Source organism: Poecile atricapillus, chromosome 32 (assembly GCF_030490865.1).
Source record: "Poecile atricapillus isolate bPoeAtr1 chromosome 32, bPoeAtr1.hap1, whole genome shotgun sequence".
Taxonomy (NCBI): Eukaryota; Metazoa; Chordata; class Aves; order Passeriformes; family Paridae; genus Poecile; species Poecile atricapillus.
This window is the reverse complement of record NC_081280.1, coordinates 2,667,625-2,688,105: the sequence shown is the minus strand read 5'-3', so window position 1 is coordinate 2,688,105 and position 20,481 is coordinate 2,667,625. Positions and strand designations below refer to the sequence as shown.

Here is a 20,481-nt window from a genome sequence, read left to right as displayed (position 1 = left end):
AAGCCACGGCGCATCTCCCTGTCAGGGGGAAAATGGCACCAAGACCCTGATGGGGGGGGGACAGACCTTTCCCAGGAATGACTCACAGAGATCTGGCCTTTCCCCAGCATCCCTGGAGGGACCGTGGGTGCTTTGGGAAGTGGCTCCTTTTGGGCATCCTCCTTTCTCAGCCTTTTCCAGTCTGCTCAGCCATCCCTCAGTGACGAGACCCTCTGGCCAGGACCACAGGGACTGTGTGAGACACCCCAGGCAGAGGGCACAAGTTTCAGAGGCAGCTGGGAGAAGTGAGGCTCACCTGGCCAGCAGACCCACGGCATAGTGCTGGGTGTCAGCACAGAGGAGCGTGTCCCAGCCACGCTTGCGTCCCATTTCCATGACCACATTGTCACACTGCAGTCGGCAGAGCAGAGCCTTCATGGCCTGCACTGCAAACCTGTGTGCAGAGCAAAGCCCAGGTCACACTGGGTGCACTGGTGTCAGCCACGAGGGCATGGGAAGGACAGGAGGACTGGCACCTGTTGGGGTTGCTGGGAAGGCGGTGTTGCTCCCGGCATGCTTTCCAGAGGCTGTCAGCTTCCACTGGTGGCATCTGCTGTGTGGTGATGACAACATGGAACAGCAGAGCCACAAACAGGCGGGCGGAATAAAGGATCATTGCCTCGTGGCATTCAGGCACTTGGATAATCACCCAGAGCACCAGAGTTGCCTGCAAAAGAAGCACCCAAAGACAGCGCTCAGTGCCGAGGTGTCCATGGAGCAAAGCCCGAGGGGAGACGCACGGGGAGCAGCGGGCCCGGTGTCCCCTGAGCCTGCCCCTGGCCCAGGTTTCAGCCCAGCGCCTTTGGCAGGAAGAAGATGGAGAGCTCCTGGGGAAGCAAGCTCCAGGTGATCAAAGGCCATCTCCAGAAACTCACACTCAAGGGAAAAACGTCCTTGTTGTCCCCATCAGAGGTGCAGGTGCTGCAAAGGGGCCAGTTCTCCATCACACAGAGCAGTGTTGGCAGCACTTTCTCCACTGTTGGTCCCGATGAGGCTATGGTTTGCCACATCATGGCAGCAGCTCTGTGGGATCAGAGCTCTGTGTCAGGGGTGTCTCAGTGACATTGCCATGCCCTGTGTAGCTGTGGGGTCTCAGGGGACAGAACCCCTGTCCCCTGAGGGGCAGGGAGGGAGCACTGGCAGCAGCCTCAGGAAGCAGAAGGGCCTGAAGCTCCTGGACCTCTCTGCCTGTTGGGCAGACCCCATTGGACAGGCTGTGCAGGGCGATGGGCCCTAAAGGCTGGTGAGCCCTGAGCTCTCAAGACACAATGGGCCCCATACCTGTCACACGATGGGGCACAGCGTAGGAGGGTCAGCACCACATCGACCGGGTGTTGTTCAGCCAGCCTTATAATGTCAATTTGCTGCCTGACATCCACAGTGACATGGGACACCAGACTCTGGTGAATGTTCCTAACAGTAGATGGCACCTGGAGGAGGCACAGGGAAGACATGGAGTGCTGTCCAAGGCAGCAACTTCCCCAGCTTCCCCCAAGAAGTGCTTCCCTTCCCGTTATGCTCTTCTGGCCTCAAAGGCTGATGGGGCCCTGTGGATGTGGCTTGAGGGGGCACAGGATCCTGGGAGACCTCCAGTTCTGGCCCCTGGCTGTCTACCTGCTGGTCAGAAGGAGCAGCTCTCTTGTCAACAATGTCAGAAGAGACACGAGGGTCCTTGAAATAATCCCATACAAGCTCTTGGCTTATAGTGGGAGTGGGTATCCTGTCGGCATTCGCGATGCCCTGAGTCTCTCCGGTGTCATCATTTGGAATGGCCACGCCCTCAGTCCCTGCCATGTCAGCCTCTGCCCTGTCATCCTTCACTGCAGCGTCACAGTCTTGTGAGCGCTCAGCTGAATCTGGGCTGACATCAGGCTCTGCCTGGAGCTCGGTCAGCCCGGAGTCAGGCTCAGCTGTGCCCTCAGTTGCTGTTGCGGTGGTGTTCTTTCTATGCCCAATGCGCAGGAACTTGCGGAACCTCTGTGCAGAATGAACAAAGGACAGGGAAGAGAGGCATGTTCCATGGAGTGCTGCAAGTGCAGAGCTGGGCTGAGCAGTGACAGCAGGCCCAGCCTAGGTGGGGATGGCTGCAGGTACCTTCAGCGTTTTGTGGAAGCGGCCACGGGCAGGCTCCTGCTCTTGTGTCCCGTCCATGGCTGCATCTGTCAAAGAGCAGCCAGAGCTGAGGGGCTGCGGGAGAGGCCGGAGAACACAGCCCAGCCCTGCACTCCCCAGGCAGGGACAGCCCTGGGGTGGCTCAGGGGATGGAGCACGGCCACTGGCAGGGGTCAGCCACAGCCCATATTCCGTCCTGTCCTTAGGCATGTCCACATGGGCTGGGACACGACGGGACGGGACACGACGGGACGGGATGGGACGGGACGGGACGGGACGGGACGGGATGCGATGGGATGGGATGGGATGGGATGGGATGGGATGGGATGGGATGGGATGGGATGGGATGGGATGGGATGGGATGGGATGGGATGGGATGGGATGGGATGGGATGGGATGGGATGGGATGGGATGGGATGGGATGGGATGGATGGGGCCTAGCTGCCTGCAGCCATCAGCCCTGTGGCCCAGCTCTGCCACTCACCATCCTGCAGTGGCTGGTGCTCTGGCTCTTCAGGCTGTTGTGCTGGGGCAGCTCCAGGGTCTGTCTTTCTGTTCCCTCTGAACGCTTTGAACAGGTTGAGGAATCTGCCCGCCATGACACAATCTGGCCTTGGGGGCACCTTAAAGAGAGATGCCTTGGGAAATCTCTGAGTCAACAAGTCATGTGGTTGTGCCTTGAAGGCACCTGCGAGAGAGAAGCCTCAGGAAGCCTACAGGACAGCAAGTCCTGCAGTCGGGTCTCGAGGGCTCCTGCCACAATGACTGGAGACTCCTCGTAAATGACTGTGGTCACCAGGTCCCACAGTCTCACCTTGAGGACAGAGGCCAGAAGGATGGGAGATGCCTCAGATAAGCTCCAGGTCACCAAGTACCGGAGTCTGGCCTTGAAGGCACCTGCAAAAGAAAAGTCTTGGGAAGGCCACAGGCCACCAAGTCCCGCAGTCTTTCCCCGCAGGCACCTGCAAAAGAAAAGCCTCGGGAAAGCCACGGGCCATCAAGGCCTGCAGTCTTGCCACGAGGTCACCTGTAGGATTAAAGCCTTGGAAAAGCTCCGGGTCAGACACAATCGAGTGCGCTGTGCGGGGGCTCCTCACAGCACCGCTCTGGTGCGTCCTGTCCCGTCGCGTGCACTGAGCACTGTGGCATTGCCCTGTCACCGCCAGCCCCTATGTCACCATGTGTCACAAAGGGCCCTTGGACACCCTGTCCCTTTCCATTCCACGGTTACCATGCTGCACCGTGTCACAAAGGGCCCTTGCACTCACTGCCACCTGCCCTGGTTCCGCCCCCATCCCCCCCTAAGTGGCCCAGGTTGGAAGGAATCCCTTGCCCAAAGTGTCTAAGACAGCCTGACAGGATCTTTAGGAACGCCTCAAACCATCAGCAAACGCTGCCCTGCTCTGCAGGCTCACAGCAGCAGAAGGAGCCCCCAGGGCTGCTGACACAGCCGCAGCAGGAAGGGAACGGGGCCTGGCACAGAATCTGCACAGGGTCCTGGCAGCACTGAAATCAGCAAGTGTGGAAGAGTCCCCGCCAAGGCAGACCTGCCACCCCAGCCGAGCCCTGGCAGTGCTGGTGCCCTTCTCCTGCCCCAGAGACCTGTGCCCCTGGGGGGTTTCTGTGCCAGAGGGCAGCCAAAGCCCACGTGCATTGGGGGCTGGGCTCCTTCCTGCAGGGGTCTTGGCAGGAGCATCTGGAACAACTGCTGGCAACGCTTAGCCTTGGTCAGATTATTACATGTTGGAATTATTTTCCCATTGAAGTCATTTCCTGTAGCTCAAAAACATCTTTGTTGGGAAGGCACAGAAGGATCTGGCATTTAAGAACCCTTAGTTCACAAGAGCCTTACTTCCCCGTTGCTCAACTCAAGAAGTTCCGAAAAGTTGCAGACTTCACCAATTAATTGGAATGACCGGAGAATGTGAAAGATTTGCAAGTTTGCTTCCCATCTCTAAGCAGCAAGTCTTTTGCCTTAACATCATCCATTGAGAGTCACTTTACAAAGTATAACACTACACAGAGGCTAAAAAAAGGCCATTCTTTGGTTTGCAAACCTTTGCTTTTCTCTGGAGTGTCATGGGGTTACTTTACCTTTAAGGAAGTTAAAGTTGCTGGGGTCTGAAAGGAGTATCTTCTCCTGACCAATTATTGGTCATTACTGGGGATTGACAGCAATTTTAACCATTGAAAAGGGAGATCAACTTGTGAACCCTACCTTAAGCTGTAAAGTCAGGGCACTTAGGTTCTCTTTGTTTCCTGGCTGTGAAGGGTGGCGGAGCTCCAGGCCTCCTGTTCCCTGCCCAGGCCATGCGGCCGGGCGGGGGCTGGGCTGGGCCTGCCGCGTCTCCCGGCCGGGAGATGGGGCCTGCGGGGTTTGCCCCGGGCTCTGGCTGGGCCGGGCCGGGCCGATCTCTGGCTCGGCTGCAGGTTTTGCTGTAACTACATTTACTAGAAACTGCCGAGTGAAGGAGAGAGGCTCTGGACCTGCAGCAAGCAGAGACACCGACCACACTCTCCAGAGCAGCTATGAAGAACCTTCCATCGCAGACAGCTCCAGCTCCTGTTCAGCAGAGATCACCGAACTATCTACAAAAACCTGGGAAAGATTTTAACTCTTTCTTATCCAGATGAGACTTGCGGATTAATCTTTTTATCCAGAGAGAGAAAAAGAGAGTGATCAACATGAAAAGAGACTTTATAAACTACCAGTGACAGGAAAGAAAAGAAGCTTCAGAAAAGGTACAGAATAAGGAGATGCTTTAATTAAGATGAAATATCCTTCTGTTAAAACTATGGAGATGGACAATGAAGTCCTGAAAAGAACTCTTTTAATTCATGACAGAGTATGGGGAGGAATAGAGTGTTCAAGGTGTAAAATTTGAGTAAAAAGTAGAATAATTGTGATACAGTGAAGTGCTGGAAGATTTAAAGCCTTGAGAGGCAATGAGAAAACTGTTTTCTAGTGAAGCTCACAGAAACAGATGAAGAAGACTTTTGCTTTTGAATAACTCATCCTTAAAATGCCATCCCTAGACTCATGGCCCATACACACCTCAGAGTGAGGTGAAAATGGGAGGAGTGAGCTCTGATAACAGCAGTTCTGGGAAACTAACATCAGAGCAATGGAAAACTATAACAAAAATAGTTTTCTTGTGAAAAGCTCCATAAATTAACAGGAAGAAACTTCTGTTTCTCTACAAAGACTGGTGAAAAGACTGTAGCAGGAATTGGGACTGTTTTAACCACCAAAGTTCCAAAGTTTTTGTCTCTGTTGTCATGTGAACAAGGGAATAGTGGGTAGATAAGAGATGAAAAGGTTTTTCTGGAAGTTTATTCTGGTGTTCTTATTATTGTAGTTTGTCAATAAACTTTCTTTATTCCCTTTAAGTTTTATGCCTGTTTTGCTCTTGTTCTAATCCATATCTCACAGCAAGAAATAAGTAATCTTTTTTTAGTTACTGGTTTAAAACCACGACAGGAGGGATGATAATATCCTAATTCTCTGAAGGATTAAAGCTCTCAAGGAATGAAAGTCTACTCAGTATCACAAAAGTAGTACAAACGACTGAGTAGATTGCAAAAAGGCTAATCCTGCCCCTGGTACAGATATCTAGGTGGCCAATAAATTACAGCTCTCCCCTCTTCTTTTTTTGCATGAGAACCAGGACCACTAACAGGAAAAGTCACAGATATTCCTTATGTCCTCCACAACCAAAGCTGAGCCAAACCATGGATGCTGCCGTCAAACTGACTCAAATTCCATCCTAGACCTCTCACTTCCAGACAACTCCTTCCCCAACACACCAACACCAACGCCCCCGAAACGCGCTCACAGAACTCCTCAACACCCCACCAGGACCCCCAGCTGTTCCCTTCCCTCCACAGAGCTTTCCCACCCTCCAGCAGACCCCCTGGTTCCCTGCACATGCCATGGGATGGCACTCAGCAGGATCTGCTCTGAGGCCTTCCACGGTAGCAAGCTCAGGCTGCCAGGCCAATGGTTCCTGGATCATCCTTCCCACTGACCCTTCCTGTGCACGGCTCTTACATTTACACATTTGAGCTCAGCTTGGACTTCTCCCCTTAAGCAGGATTATTGGGAAAGGATGGAGAGCAGCCTGGCAAGCTCTTTCTCCAGCTCCCTCTTTACTCTTGGGGCAGGTAGAACGTTCCACAGGAAAGCAACTGGTGCCACAAGGAGTGGGTGACATCAGGGGAGATCACTCAGGACTGCTATATCCTGAGGGAACACCACTGGGCTTGACCTTTGGGTACCTGCACAAACTTCAAGTCAGCCGCCTTAGTTTCCAGGACAGCCCTGTGTTGGCCAGCATCCTGACGTGGATGCTGGACTGCTGCAAGGCGCTGCTGGGACCCAGCAGGACAGGACTGGCTGTCTTGTTTACATGTTGAAAATGAGTTAGATTGTATTTAGCTAGAAATTTAGGGATCCCTTCATTTGATAAGGAGCTGTGCCACGATAAGCTAAGAAATTTTTTTTGGATTCTCTATTTTAGCTGTTTTGTAGCATTTAATTTTGTCTCAATACAGCAAAGTAGAGGCCCTTCTTTTGGTTTGGATTCTTTAGGGAATTGTTTCCCATCTGAAAGGAAGACTCTGTGAAGGCAGCGGTTGTCTGGGGCACAAATACAGGTCATGAAGAAACAAAAGACGTGGCCGAGACCTCTTACATCCCACACTAATGAGTCAGCCAAGGGAAAGGTGCATTTGGGAGTCATGCCTGGGGGAGGAGGGACAGGCAGTGGGGTTATGGCTGTCTCTGAGCTGGGGGACACGGCTCAAAGGGCAGATGGCTGAGGTTTTGGTGTTGTTGGACTGCTGCTGCCCAGAGGATCCACTGCTACTGCAGAACTTTTCCATCACTGTGTCTCTTTAATGTGGGTGAGCCTCTGCTCACAAGTGTGGCCATGTAAGTGGGTCCTTTCAATACCCAATCACCTTGGGAGGGATCCTCACCATCTGCTTGGGTGCCTCAGGGGAAAACCAGAACCCAAAGGGAGCGTTTCATGGCTGCTTTTGGGAGCCCAGCAGCTGCTGTTGTTGCCAGGGCATTACACAGGTGACGGCCAGGGAACACCCAAGCCAATCCCCCCCCTCCACCTTTTTTCTCCTTCCAGGGCTGCCCAGACCCTGCTGTTTCTGCCGCTGCTCTGGATTTTTAGTACACTTTTAGCTCAGCATCCCTGGGTCTGCCCAGCCCCATGCTGCTCCTGCCACAGCTTCGAGCTCATTGCTAAACTGTTTGCCATCCCGGGCCTGCACTCCTCTGCTGTTCCAGCCCGGTCCCTCAAGGTTCCTGGTATAGGCCATTTCACCAACTTTATATCCCCCCACATTTGGGTGCCTTAACAACTGTAGTGGGTCGACCCTGGTTGAGTGCCAGGTGCCCACTCTGTCACTCTGTCACTGTCTTTCCCACTGGGATGGGAAAGAGGATAAGACAGAGAACAGCCAGCAGGGTGAGATAAGGCAGTTCTATTACAGTAAAATAAAGAACTAAACAGAGATCTGGGCCTGCCTGGGCTGAAGAGAAAAAAAGTCACTCTCTACTTCCCATCTGATGTTTGGACATTTTCTGAAAAGAAAGGCTTCAGCACACATAATGGTTCTTCCAGAAGGCAAACACTGAAAACTCACAAATGCCCCCACCTTTCCTCCTCTCTCCTTGAGCTTAGCTCTCTGAGCTGTTGTCATGAGGTATGGAATATCCCTTTGGCTAACTTGGCTCAGTTGGCTTGGTTGTGTCCTCTCCCAGGATCTTGCCCACTCCCATGCCCTTTGATGGGGGAACAAATGTCAGAGGGACAGCACTGCCAGGCAGTAGCCAAAACACTGGTCTGTTCTCAACACCTGCCTAGGTACTGAAATAAATTGGGCAGGACTAGAGTTCCTCTTTTAATGCTTTTAATACAAGAATCAGCTTGGGTGGGGGCCCAAGGGGTCGCACACACCGCCACTGCTCCCAGATTCCACGCAGTGAAGGAGGAAGTTGACTTTGCCACACGGCAGAGTCGGAGCTTCCGTACTCACAGGAGTCCGCAGGAATGCTCGTCTTCTTTGGCTCAGAGTCTAGGATGTCACCCTGGTCGAGTTCCCCCTTGGTGATGTCAGCTTTTGGGAGGAAGTCAGGGGCCTCCTCTGAGTCTTCCTCGTTTGGTGGTGCTGTCTTGATTTCTTCTTTTCAGTGCAGCTCGCTGTTTCCGGGTTCTTATCGCTCTGTGTGTGTCCTGTGTGTCTCTGGTCTCTCTCATTTACGTACAGGCCCTTATGTCATCCTCCTCCTCAGGGCCGGGGACGCCATTTTGGGGAGCAGTGGCGGTGATCTCCCGACGGGACAGGGACATGAGAGCAAAGGGTAAGTACAGCTAATACATAACAAGAGAAGAGTTAATAACCTGAACTTGGGATAAACAACGAAACAATTGAACTGGTTTACAACAAAGCACTAACCAAGGTTTAACACTTGCATCCGGGTTCTCGAAATTGTTTCTTACAGCCCAGTGCAGGTTGGGATGATGATCCACCCTCACAGCTGGCCCAGGGCAGGTCTGGAGTGCTTTTGGTGGCACCTTGGGCTGGCACACACTTGAGGAGTGGGTCTGTTTTCAACAATGAAACTTGGGAGTTTTAGATTGCATAAAAAAAAAAAAAAAGAAAAAAAAGAAAAGAGAAAGGAAAATCCCCTCTTTCCTGAGTGCAGGCAGCTCTCCAAGCAAAGCAGGTCCCAGGTGAGGGAGGACACAGAGGATGGGGTTGGGGAATGTGGAGCAAGGTTGTCCACACTGGCTCACACCTCAAGGCACAGCTTCTCTGAGCAGGCCAGACCTCCTGAGAGAGACCCTGGGTCAATATCAATCACAGAATGCTGCAATCACCTCTGCTCCAAAGAGAGCAGGAATAAAATACATCCTTTATAACAGGAATGTGCATTTCTTAGAAGCTCTTTTTAACATTTCTCCATAACTTTAGTGGGAAAACTTAAATGAGCTGCACAGGAGCAGAGGGAAATGAAGGCACAGCCATGGTTTGTCAGATTTGCACAAGGCTGCTCTGAGTCCCAGGGGCTGGATGGGGGAAATGGTGGGGTGGGGGTAGGGACAAAGTCTGATTGATCATCAGCCAGAAGGGGTGTTTATTTTCAGATCTATTCAGGCTGCCTGAGGGGGTGCTGGGGATTAATATCAACTGGGGATTAGAAACAGAAAAAGAAAACTAAACAGGACCAAACAATTATATCTCAATTGTTTTCAATACAGTAGATTCACTTTGAATACGCTTCTGAAATTTGTCTAATTAACCACGGAAGAACTGACGACTTGAATTTTTCCCATGGGCTTATCTTGTTTGGGTGATTTGAACAAATGTTAATGAGCCTTTGTCACTGAATTCCCCATCTGAAGAGTTCAAGAAAGAAGAGGCCTGTGGAAAAGTAAAATTCATCAGCAACCTCCAAGTGGCTGAGGATCCATCCTCATGAGAGCAGGAATGACCAGCAATGGGCACAGCTTTGTGGCTGCCCCAGCTTTGGGATGGGCCCTGGGCCTGGAGCAGGAGCAGCTCTTGAGGGCCCCAAGGCCGGGGCTGTGGTGCTGGCCTGGGCAGATGGGATGGCAGGAGGGGCTGCAGAGCTGCCAGGATCTCCTGGAGAGGGGAGCAGGGCACCCAGGGAGCCTCCTTTTCCTTTGGCCAGGCACTTTCCCCCATGGCTGGGGCTGAGGCCTCTCTGAGCTGCAGCTGCTGCTGTGCCCTGCAGAGGGGCTGAGGCCGTGGGGCAGTGCCCAGAGCAGCCTGCCCTGAGCAGAGCTGTGGGGCCAGAGCCGGCTGGGCTGTGCTGGGGAGAGGCCCTGGCTGCTGCCGAGAGCTCAGGGCAGCTGGGACAGCTTGGAGGGAGCTGGGCTGGGCTCAGAGAGCCTGCCAGAGAAACCAGCAGTGTCCATCTCAGCCTGGGTGAGCGTGCAGGGACAGGACTCAGCCCAGGCCTTGTGGGGCAGGGCCAGCGCCTACAGGGCAAGGGATTGAAAACAGGCAAGTGGCCGAGAGAGGAGGCTGCTCTGTGCCCTTGGTGGCATGAGCAGGGCAGGGAGGGGGCCCAGGACATTTGTCACCACCAGGCTCTGTCCCCAGGTGCTGCCAGCCCTGGCTGCTGAACCCAGGTTTGGCCTGGGCTGAGTTTGGCTGTGGCCCAGCTCCATCCTCCTGCAGGGCTCAGGGCCTGTTGCTGGCCATGGCCAGCCCTGCCCGGCCTCTGTGCTGGCCCAGAGCCCGGCAGAGCCCGGGGCAGGGCTGTGTGTGCAGGCCCACAGGTGCCACGGGCTCTGCAGGAGCTGGGAGAGGCTGCCCAGCAGGGAGGCCATGGGGCACAGAGCCCCAGGGCTGCTGTGGGCACCACGGCACAGGGGCCGTGCCCACCCGCAATGCTCCTGCCCTGGGCTGGGCCTGCCCAGGGGCTGGGGCACCATGGCTGGGCCAGCGGGGCACAAAGGGGCCACGGAGCCGCTGCCGGGGCTGGCAGCAAGGCCAGGCACAGACAAGGAATTGCTGAGCATGGCCTGTGCTGGCCAGGGCTGGCTGTGGCAAGGGCAGAGCTCAGCTGCCCTTGGTGGCTGCAGGAAAAGTCCAGAGCCCAAAGAGCCTCCACGGCTGTGCTGGAGACCAAGGCTGCAGGAGGGAAAGGCAGGGCTGTTGTGGGATGGGGAGGGCATTGAATTCCAGCAGACACCACAGATGGGAGGCTTAGCAAGGCTTGAAGAGAAGAGAAGCTTCACAAGCCTCCAAGGGGGGATGTTACCAGATGAAAAACCATCTCATGCTGGTGAGCACACACAGTTCTTGTTCTTCAAAACCCACTGGCCCATGGAACTGCACCATGCCCATTGTGTAAGAAGGAGAATTGGAAAGCGACCAGCTCCAGTTGTGCCAACTTTTACCAGTTCACCGTGTAGTCAGGTCTGACTCTGGCATCACCAAGCACCAGGGACCACCAAAGAGACCCCCAGGACAGAAGTACACAGCTGTGAAGGTAAGAGAAAATATGTTAATGATTTCAGAGAAATGATTATCATATGTATGTTTATTCTGTGACAGTCAGTGGATATGGATGTAAAATACAGTCCGTGAGCAGGAACTTTCCTGTACCCAGCACGCACACCTTTGGGAAGAGCTATTCCCCCTTGTGCATCTGGCTGAATAAAGAATGCTGCTTCTCACTGCTCCCTTGCTGTGAAGCAGTTTCTTTTATTTTTTCCCATTTTTGGTAGCAGAGTCACAATGGACCCTTGGTTCCATGATGCCCCATAGTGTCACCATGGTCTCCTTGGTTCTGCAGTGTCACCATGGGCCCTTTGTTCCATGAGGTTCTGTAGTAGAACATGGTCACCTTGGTTCCGTGCGGTTCCATGGTGTCACCATGGACCAGGGTTCCACAAGGCCTTGCTGTGTCAGAAGGGCCCCTTGGTTCCAAGAGGTTCCTCAGTGTCACCATGGACCATTGGTTCAATGTGGCCCCAATGTGCCAAAATGGATTTTGGTTCCGTGGGGTTCTGCTGTGTCAAAATGGACCCTTTGTTCCATGAGTTTGCCCAGTGTCACAGCTGACTCCTTGGTTCTGTGAGGCCCCGCCATCAGCAAGGCTCTGAAACATCAGAGTAAGTCTCCTTAACACTAATTTTGTGTTTAAGAGGGCATCATTTATTCAGGCCTGAGGTCCAACATGGGATAACTCCTAACCTGACATGGACATGTGATTCTCCCAGTGTGTTGCTTTTATACAGTGGCTAAATGCATATTACAATTTACCCACTTCCATAAAACCAAACCCCGAGTTCCCAGATTCAGTCCTTGTTTTTCCCATCACTGCACCCTTGAGCCAGATGTCTTCTTCTCGTCTCCCAACCATCCTTGCTGGGAAGGCAGGCCCTGCATGCCTTGTTCCTGTGCTAGAAGTTGACAGGCACGGTAAAAATTGAGTTAACCCTTTTGGTATCAAGGCCAAGGCTTTGTGTGGCCAGGCAGAGGCAGGCAGGACGCAGAGCTGTCAGCAAAGGAAGGGGCCAGCGAGCTGGGGCAGCCGGGGGATGACGACAGCCTGCAGGGCCAGAGGCGCAGGGCATGGACACCATAGGGCAGCCTGGGCTGGAGAGGGCACAGGGATGGGCAGCAGCTGCAAGGCCCTGCCAGAGGCAACTTGTGCAGCCCTTTGGCCATGGCTGCTGGCCCTGGGCCTGAGCCATGAGGAGGAGACAAGTGACCCTGGCAGCCCTGGGGCCTCATTGCCTCCTTGTCCCTGCTCAGCAGCCTGGCAGGGGCTGCCCCATGGTGCTGCCCTTGGCATTGCACATCCCCACATGCCAGTGGCCCAGGAAGAGCCCTGAGCAATGAGGGAGGGACAGCATCTGCCTTGCCAGGGGCTGGGGCTCAGCCCTTGGCCCTTGGCACTCCTGAAACACATCCAGCTTTGCTCAGCACCAGAGACACCTTTCCCTTGCTTGTCCCCACCTGTCATCAGTGCCTGCAGTGTTCTGCTCTCCCTGGAACCTGGGGACACTTTCCCAGTCATGTTCCTCAGTGGGACCCATTAAAACTTCAAGAAACTTTGAATTGAAACTTTAAATTGGAGTGCCAATTTAACTTTGAGTTAAACTTCTTGAGAAGTTTTTTGAACACTCTCTCAGGGACTGAGTCTGGTGGAAACAACACCAAAGCCCTGAGAGGGTCATTAAAATCCTGGTGCTGTTGCTGAGCTGGGCCAAGCTCCTGGCACAGAGGCAGCTCCTGGCAACCAAGAAGAGCTTCAAAAAGACATTTCTCCTGATGAGCAGCTTTTCTCCCAGCCCAGCAGGGCTGAGGGCACTGCCTGCAGCTACCTGGGTGCCTTAAAGCAACTGGAAGGACAAGTCTGAGCTTCTTCATGGAGAAATGCTCCCAACTGCTGGCACAGTAAGTCTCTGGCTGCGGGGATCTCCTAAAGCTGCCCCATGACAGCACTGACATGACTGTAGGGATGGCTCTGCTGCCGTTTGTGGTTTGGGGAGGATGTGCTGCAGAGCGGGGCTGCCCTGGGCACCCTCAGAGGGACAGGGCAGGACGGCTCCTGCTGCCAGGGACGGCTGCAGGGGCTAAAGCTGGGGCTGCAGCCAGGGCTGCCCAGGGCTGTCCTTCAGAGCAGCTCCTGCAGCCCTGAGGGCTCTTTGCCAGGCCAGGGCATCTGCCACCTGCCAGGGGCAGCTCTCAGCCTGCCTGGGAGCTCCCCGTGGGCGGTGGGGAGAAGTTGGAGGGGGAAGGAGCGACCCCCATCAGGGCAGATTCCTCCTGCCGTGGAGATGGTGCTGCATGGCCAGGGCTGCTCTCGGCTTTCTCCTAAAGGAAAGGGCAAGGGGCTGTCAGCTTTGTCTGTGTCACTGAGACTCCTGCACTGTCACCCTGGGCATCAGCAGAGCTGCCTCAGCTCTCCCTCCCAAAGTGCCTCCTCAGCCTCCTCTGGCCACAGCCAGCAGCAGCAGCACCTTGGCTTGCAGCATCTCTGTTTGTCTGAGCTGCCCTTAAGGCCCTGCTGGCAGGGAGATGGCCCTGGGCAGTGCCTGTGCTGGGAGGGGTGTGCAGGGCAGAGCTGAGCCCCCAGGGCTGGGCTGGGCTCGGGAGCACTGGCAGGGACAAGGCTTGGATAGAGAGAAACAGCTCCCAATAGGCACAACTCCAGGCAGAGAGCCAGCCCAGCCCTGGGTATCCCTCCCTGTCCAGCTGCACAGAGACAAAAAGATGTCTAGGGAAAATTATTTTCAAATCGGAGCCTTAAAAGGGGCTGCTTTATTTTTCAAGCATGTTTTATGTTTAGCCAACCTGAAACAGAGGGAGGTGTAATGATCAAAGGGCTCCTGTGTGGGACCAGCAGGTCTGAGTGCCCTGGGGCACAGGGAGCCCTGATTTCCCTCTGGGCTCCCCAGTGCTCAGGCTGAGAGCAATGCTGAAAGAGGATTTCTGCCCATTCACAGAAAGGAACAGTAACTTAGCAGAAAAACTCAAGCTCAAAAATGAAAAAAAAAAAAAGTGAATGAAATTTCCCCAAAGAAAGAGAAGTAATTTTGAGTAAATTTGTAAGAAAATAGCATAGAATTCACTCAAGAAAATCTCTCCAAGCTTTTCAATGTCTTCTTTCAACAGTCCACCATGTCCAGAGTGAAGAAATGCCCAACAGCAGCTCCTTCAGCCACTTCCTCCTGCTGGCACTGGCAGACACGCGGCAGCTGCAGCTCCTGCACTTCTGCCTCTTCCTGGGCATCTCCCTGGCTGCCCTCCTGGGCAACACCCTCATCATCAGTGCCATAGCCTGCAGCCACCACCTGCACAGCCCCATGTTCTTCTTCCTGCTCAACCTGGCCCTCACTGACCTGGGCTGCATCTGCACCACTGTGCCCAAAGCCATGCACAATTCCCTCTGGGACACCAGAGAAATCTCCTACTCAGGATGTGCTGCACAGGTGTTTCTGTTTGTCTTTTTCATGTCATCAGAGTATTGTCTCCTGACCATCATGTGCTATGACCGCTACGTGTCCATCTGCAAACCCCTGCACTACGGGACCCTCCTGGGCAGCAGAGCTTGTGCCCACATGGCAGCAGCTGCCTGGGTCAGTGGCTTTCTCTATGCTCTCATGCACACAGCCAATACATTTTCCCTGCCCCTGTGCCAGGGCAATGCCCTGGGCCAGTTCTTCTGTGAAATCCCACACATCCTCAAGCTCTCCTGCTCCAAATCCTACCTCAGGGAACTTGGGCTCATTATGCTAAGTGCTTTTCTACATTTTGGTTGTTTTGTGTTCATAGTTTTCTCCTATGTGCAGATCTTCAGGGCTGTGCTGAGGATCCCCTCTGAGCAGGGACGGCACAAAGCCTTTTCCACCTGCCTCCCTCACCTGGCCGTGCTCTCCCTGTTCCTCAGCACTGCAGTCTTTGCCTACCTGAAGCCTCCCTCCATCTCCTCCCCATCCCTGGATCTGGCAGTGTCAGTTCTGTACTCGGTGGTGTCTCCAGCCCTGAACCCCCTCATCTACAGCCTGAGGAACCAGGAGCTCAAGGCTGCCCTGAGAAAATTGATGACTCTGTATTTTCAGAAGTATTAAACTCTCTCATTTCTGTTGCAGAGACTTTTGAATGTAACTCTTTTGAATCTCAGCCTTAGTTTTCCCTATTTGTGCATTTATTCATTGGTAACTTTTTCTACTGTTGTTGTGTGATTTACAGATACTGTAGTATTACTTTTTGTATTTCTACATGAATATCTACCTTTTTTTTGAAACACAAAGACCTGCAAGAGGTCTGTTCCCTGTGCATTTAAATAAAAACAAGTGCCTGCCCTGACCTGTGTGTCCAGGATCATTCCTCAGTGCTTCTCTGGCTCTGCAGTGAATGATTTTGGGTACCTTAACACCTCAAGGGTTAAAGGTTTCCAGGTTAAATGGGCTAACTTAATGCAGTCACTGCTGTGGGAAGTGTTTTATGTTCAACTGGATGTTGTATTAAATGCTTTTCCCAAGTTCCTTGGTTCTCTGTACTTTGCCAGTAAAATTCTGTGTGGTTTTCACCTCTGAGCTCCGTTGGTCAGAGCATGGTGCTGATATCAGCGAGGCTGTGGCTTCAATGCCTGTGTGGGCCATTCACTTGACAGCTGGAATTGCTGGTCCTTGGGGGTCCCTTGCAACTAAGAATATTCTTTGCCTCTGTGTCCCTTGAGAATATCTGCTGGGGGTTTGTCCCGTGCACCAAAGGCAAGTCAAGGAGCCTTTGGTTGCCGCCATCATTGGAGTGTTGTGGCTGTTGCAGCCCCGCAGGCTCCCAGTGGCCTCTTGTTTCCGTCAGGCCCTGCTGGCTCCCGCTGGCCCTTGGTTCCATGAGGATCTGCAGGGTCCCACAGGTTGATGGCATTTGTCCTTGCTGCCCCTCACATCCCCCTGCCCCACAAACAGCCCCGAGCCCCCCGTGAGGGACAGGCCCTGCTGTGCCAGGCCTGGGCTCAGGGCTTGGCCTTTCTGCTGCCTCCAGCCAGCCAGGGCTTGCTCAGCATTGCAGTTCCTGCTCACAGCCTTTGGCTCCCTGCAGTCCTGGCCTCCAGGATCTGCTCTCCCCACTCCCTGGGGAGCCTTTGCCACTCCCTGCCCTCACTGGGGCCACTGATGCTCCAAGGGACTTGGACTTTGCCTTTGGACTCCTGGAGCAGCTTCTTCACCCTTCTCTCAGTGCCTGAGGCTCCTGGGCTCAGCCCCAAATCCAGCCTGGGGCTGATTCAAGTTAGAATCATGTCCTCACTTTCATCAGCATGAGTTAATGACAAGCTCCTGGTTTCATTACTCCCCATTTTGGCCCCAAATTCCCTTTTTCTTCGACACAAAATGAACCTTTTTGGCTCCAAATCCCTCTTTTGGGACCAAACTGTTCTTTTATTTTTTGCCTAACTCCCCTTTTAGGCAGGAGACTCCCCTTTGTTTTAATCCAAACTCTCACTTTAAGGTCCAAATTGCCACTTTTTGTTGTTCAAACCCCCAGTTTTGGGCCAAACTGTTCCATTTGGGAGCCAAATTCCCCCTTCTGAGTCCACATTTCCCATCGGGGCACCCAAATTCCCTTTTTTTTGGTCCAAATTTCTGGGTTTTGTACCCAGTCCCCTTTTGGCATCCAAATTTTCCACCTGAGTGCTCAAATTCTCCTTTTTGGGTCCAAATGTCCCACTTGAGTGCCGAAAATATTCTTTTTTGGCCCCAAATTCCCACTTTTGAGCCCAAATTCTCACTTTTGGACCTGATTTCCCCCTTTTTTCTGGGCCCAAAATCCCATTTTCATCCCAAACCTCCGCTTTTTGCCACAAATTTTCCCCCTGGCTGCCATTGGCTCACCGGAGTTGACCTTTTAGAATCAGACTGTAATATATTTTTAAAACAAAATCTCCTTTTTGGGTCTAAACGAACACTTTTTGTGGCTCAAACCCCCAGTTTTGGGCTAAACTGTCCATTTTGGGAGGCAAATTCCCCCTTCTGGCTCCAAATTTCCCATCTGGGCACACAAATTCCCCTTTATTTGGACCCAAGTCCCCATTTTTGGCCCCAAATTCTTCTTTTTCAGTCCAAATACCCTACCTGAGTGCCCAAATTCCCCAATTTTAGGCCCAAATTCTCTCTTCCTGTCCCAAAAGTCCTCAGTTCAGGTACAAACTTTCCACCTGAGGACCCAAATTCCTATTTTTGGGGCTCAAAATTCACACTTTTGGACACAAACTCCCTTTTATTCTGGCCCCAAATCCCCTTTTTCATCCTAAATCTCCCCTTTTTGCCCCAAATTTCCCCCTGGCTGCCGTTGGCTCACCTGGGTTGACCTTTTAGCATCAGACTCCCATTGTTTTAATCCAAACTCTCATTTTTACATCTAAACTGCTCCTTTTTGCCACTCAAACCCCCAGTTTTGGGCCAAACTGTTCCTTTTAGGAGCCAAATTTTCCCTTTTGGGTCCACATTTCCCATCTGGGCACCCAAATTCACCTTTTGTTGTGGTAAAGTTGTTAGAATGTTGTTAAGTTAGTTTCTGTTAGTAGTTGATAGCTTGAAATGGATCTTTTCCCCTATTTTTGTTGTGATTCCCCCCCACACTTCTCTTTCTCCTATTGCTTACCTGAAGTCAGGTTCCCATGGTCACTGAAGTTTTTCTCCTCAGCTCCAGGGCGAGAGGCCGGATAGAGTAAAGAGAAGACCCTGCTGGCATTTCCAGCTGCTGGAAGTTTCGCTAGGCCGGGAAAGCGCGGGGGTGACAGCAGAAAGACCCTTCTTTCCAACCCGGGAGTTTGTAACTCTGTTTTTCCTGTCCCAGAATGCCTCTGAGCTGTGGAAGCTGAGAGGGCATTCTTACCTTCCCTTTCTTTCCCCCCTGTGCTGCCAGGAAACCAAGCCCCCCTCTCTCCCCCTCTGCCCCTCTCTGGAGAATACTCCTACAACTTTGTGGCCATTTGAAGAAGTTGCTGTCTGTTATTTCTTATCTTGGTGTGTGTAACCTTGATTTGTAGAATGTTTGTAAGATGTACCAGCTGAGAAAAAGAATAGTTTCTCTCTCTGATGTTCCCTCCCTCCGAGAAACCCTGTTAAAAGAGACCCCCAGACCCCAAATCCTTTGTCTTTCGCCCTTTGGATTCCCCTTCACAGAAATAAACTGTGGAATGCAAACCAGGGAGAGAGTCCCCCCCTGATTTATTTACTCGCTTGCTAAGGCTCGAATTCCTGAAGAAAATCAGTGAACCCCACAAACATGTGCTGGCTGGAAACCAGAGTGAAGAGAAACCTCATCACTGAGCCAGCCAGGCCACTCCGGGAGCTTCAAGTCAACCTTTTCTTGGCCCAAATTCTGCCTTTCAGTGCCGAAACTCCCTCTTCTGGGTCTAAACTTCCCTTTCTTGGGCACCCCAATTCTCCTTTTTTGGTCCATATTTCTGAGTACTGAACCCATATTCCGCTTTTTGTGTCCATGTTTCCCACTAGATCCCAAATTGCCCTGTTTTGATCCAAACTTCCCATTTGGGCACCCAAATTCCTCTTTTTTAGGCTAAAACTCTCCCTTTTAACAGCAAATTTCCCCTTCTCGGTCCAAATTTCCCATCTGGGCACTCAAATACCTATTTTTTCTCATTTTAATTCCACTTTTTGGGTCCAAATTTCTCACCAGAGTGCCCAAATTCCACCTTTTTGTTCTAAATTACCCCTTTTTGGTCTAAATTTCCCATCTGGGCACCCAAATTTTTTGGGCCTTTTTAGGCCCAAATTCTCCCTTTTTAGACAAAAACTCCCTTTTATTCTGTCCCCAAATCCCCTTTTTCATCCCAAATCTCCATTTCTTGCCACAGATTTCCCCCCTGGCTGCCGTTGGCTCACCTGAGTTGATCTTTTAGCATCAGACTCCCATTGTTTTAATCCAAACTCTCATTTTTAACATCTAAACTGCCCCTTTTTGTTGCTCAAACCCCCAGTTTTGGGCCAAACTGTTCCTTTTGGGAGCCAAATTTCCCCTTCTGGGTCCACATTTCCCATCTGGGCACGCAAATTCACCTTCTTTGAGCCCAAATTTCCATTTTTTGGACCCAGATTGCCCTTTTTGGGTCCAAATTTCTCACCTGAGCACTCCAATTCTGCTTTTTTAGGCCCAAATTCTGCCTTTCAGTGCCAATACTCTCCCTTTAGGGTCCAAACTTCCCTTTTTATGGGCACGCCAATTGTCCTATTTTCAGCCCAACTTTCTGGGTTTTGGACCCATATTCTGCTTTTTTTGTCCAAGTTTCCCACTAGATCCCAAATTTCCCTGGTTTGGTCCAAACTTCCCATTTGGGCACACAAATTTTCCTTTTTTAGGCCAAAATTCCCCTTTTTGGACCCAAACTCCTTTTTCCTGCCCCAAACTCCCCTTTTTCATCCCAAATCTCCCCTTTTTGCCACAGATTTCCCCCCTGGCTGCCATTGGCTCACCTGGGTTGATCTTTTAATGTCAGACTCCCATTGTTTTTTTAATCCAGACTCTCATTTTTGGGTCTAAACTAACACTTTTTGATGCTCAAACCCCCAGTTTTGGGCCGACCTGTCCATTTTGGAACCACATTCCCCCTTCTGGGTCCAAATTTCCCATCTGGGCACTCAAATACCTATTTTTTCTCATTTTAATTCCACTTTTTCGGTCCAATTTTCTCACCTGAGTGCCCAAATTCCACCTTTTTGTTCCAAATTACCCCTTTTTGTTCCAAATTACCCCTTTTTGGTCCAAATTTCCTATCTGGGCACCCAAATTCTCCCTTTTTAGCCCCAAATTCTCTCTTTTTGGACAGAAACTCCCTTTTATTCTGGCCCCAAATCCCCTTTTTCATTCCAAATCTCCCTTTCTTGCCCCAAATTTCCCCCCTGGCTGCTGTTGGCTCACCTAGGTTGACCATTTAGAATTAGACTCCCATTTCTTTTAATCTAAACTCTCATTTTTACATCTAAACTGCCCCTTTTTGCTGCTCAGACGCCACATTTTGGGCCAAACTGTTCCTTTTGGAGCCAAAATCCCCCTTTTTCAGGTCCAATTGTCGCATTTTGCTGCCCAAATTCCCCTTTTTTGGGTCCAAATTCTCCTTTCCTGGACACAAACTCCTCTTTCTGGGCCCAAATTTCTCACCTGAGTGCCCAATTTTGCCCTTTTTTGGCCTAAATTCTACTTTTTGGACAAAAACACTCTTTTTCCTGGCCCAAATTTCTCTTTTTCATCCCAAATCTCCCCCTTTTGCCACAAATTACTGCCATTGGCTCACCTGGG

General features: G+C 51.9%; 1 protein-coding gene across 2 annotated transcripts; it reads left to right on the top strand.

Annotated features, from left to right (window-relative positions):
* The first annotated feature begins 11,072 nt into the window (after positions 1 to 11,072).
* Positions 11,073 to 15,289, top strand: LOC131590207 (olfactory receptor 14J1-like). 2 transcript variants are annotated; one of them, XM_058860153.1, is made up of 2 exons: positions 11,073 to 11,194; positions 14,332 to 15,289. In XM_058860153.1, the coding sequence occupies exon 2, from the start codon at positions 14,355 to 14,357 to the stop codon at positions 15,285 to 15,287; it is 933 nt and encodes a 310-aa protein (XP_058716136.1). In that variant the 5' UTR covers positions 11,073 to 11,194; positions 14,332 to 14,354; the 3' UTR covers positions 15,288 to 15,289. The 2 variants fall into 2 exon arrangements, with proteins under 2 accessions (XP_058716136.1, XP_058716135.1); XM_058860152.1 differs by lacking the exon at positions 11,073 to 11,194 and adding an exon at positions 12,500 to 13,110.
* The last annotated feature ends 5,192 nt before the right edge of the window (positions 15,290 to 20,481 follow it).

What these genes read in the sequence shown, in the direction of transcription:
- LOC131590207 (XM_058860153.1), top strand. Translation starts at nt 14,355, where the DNA reads ATGCCCAACAGCAGCTCCTTCAGCCACTTCCTCCTGCTGGCACTGGCA.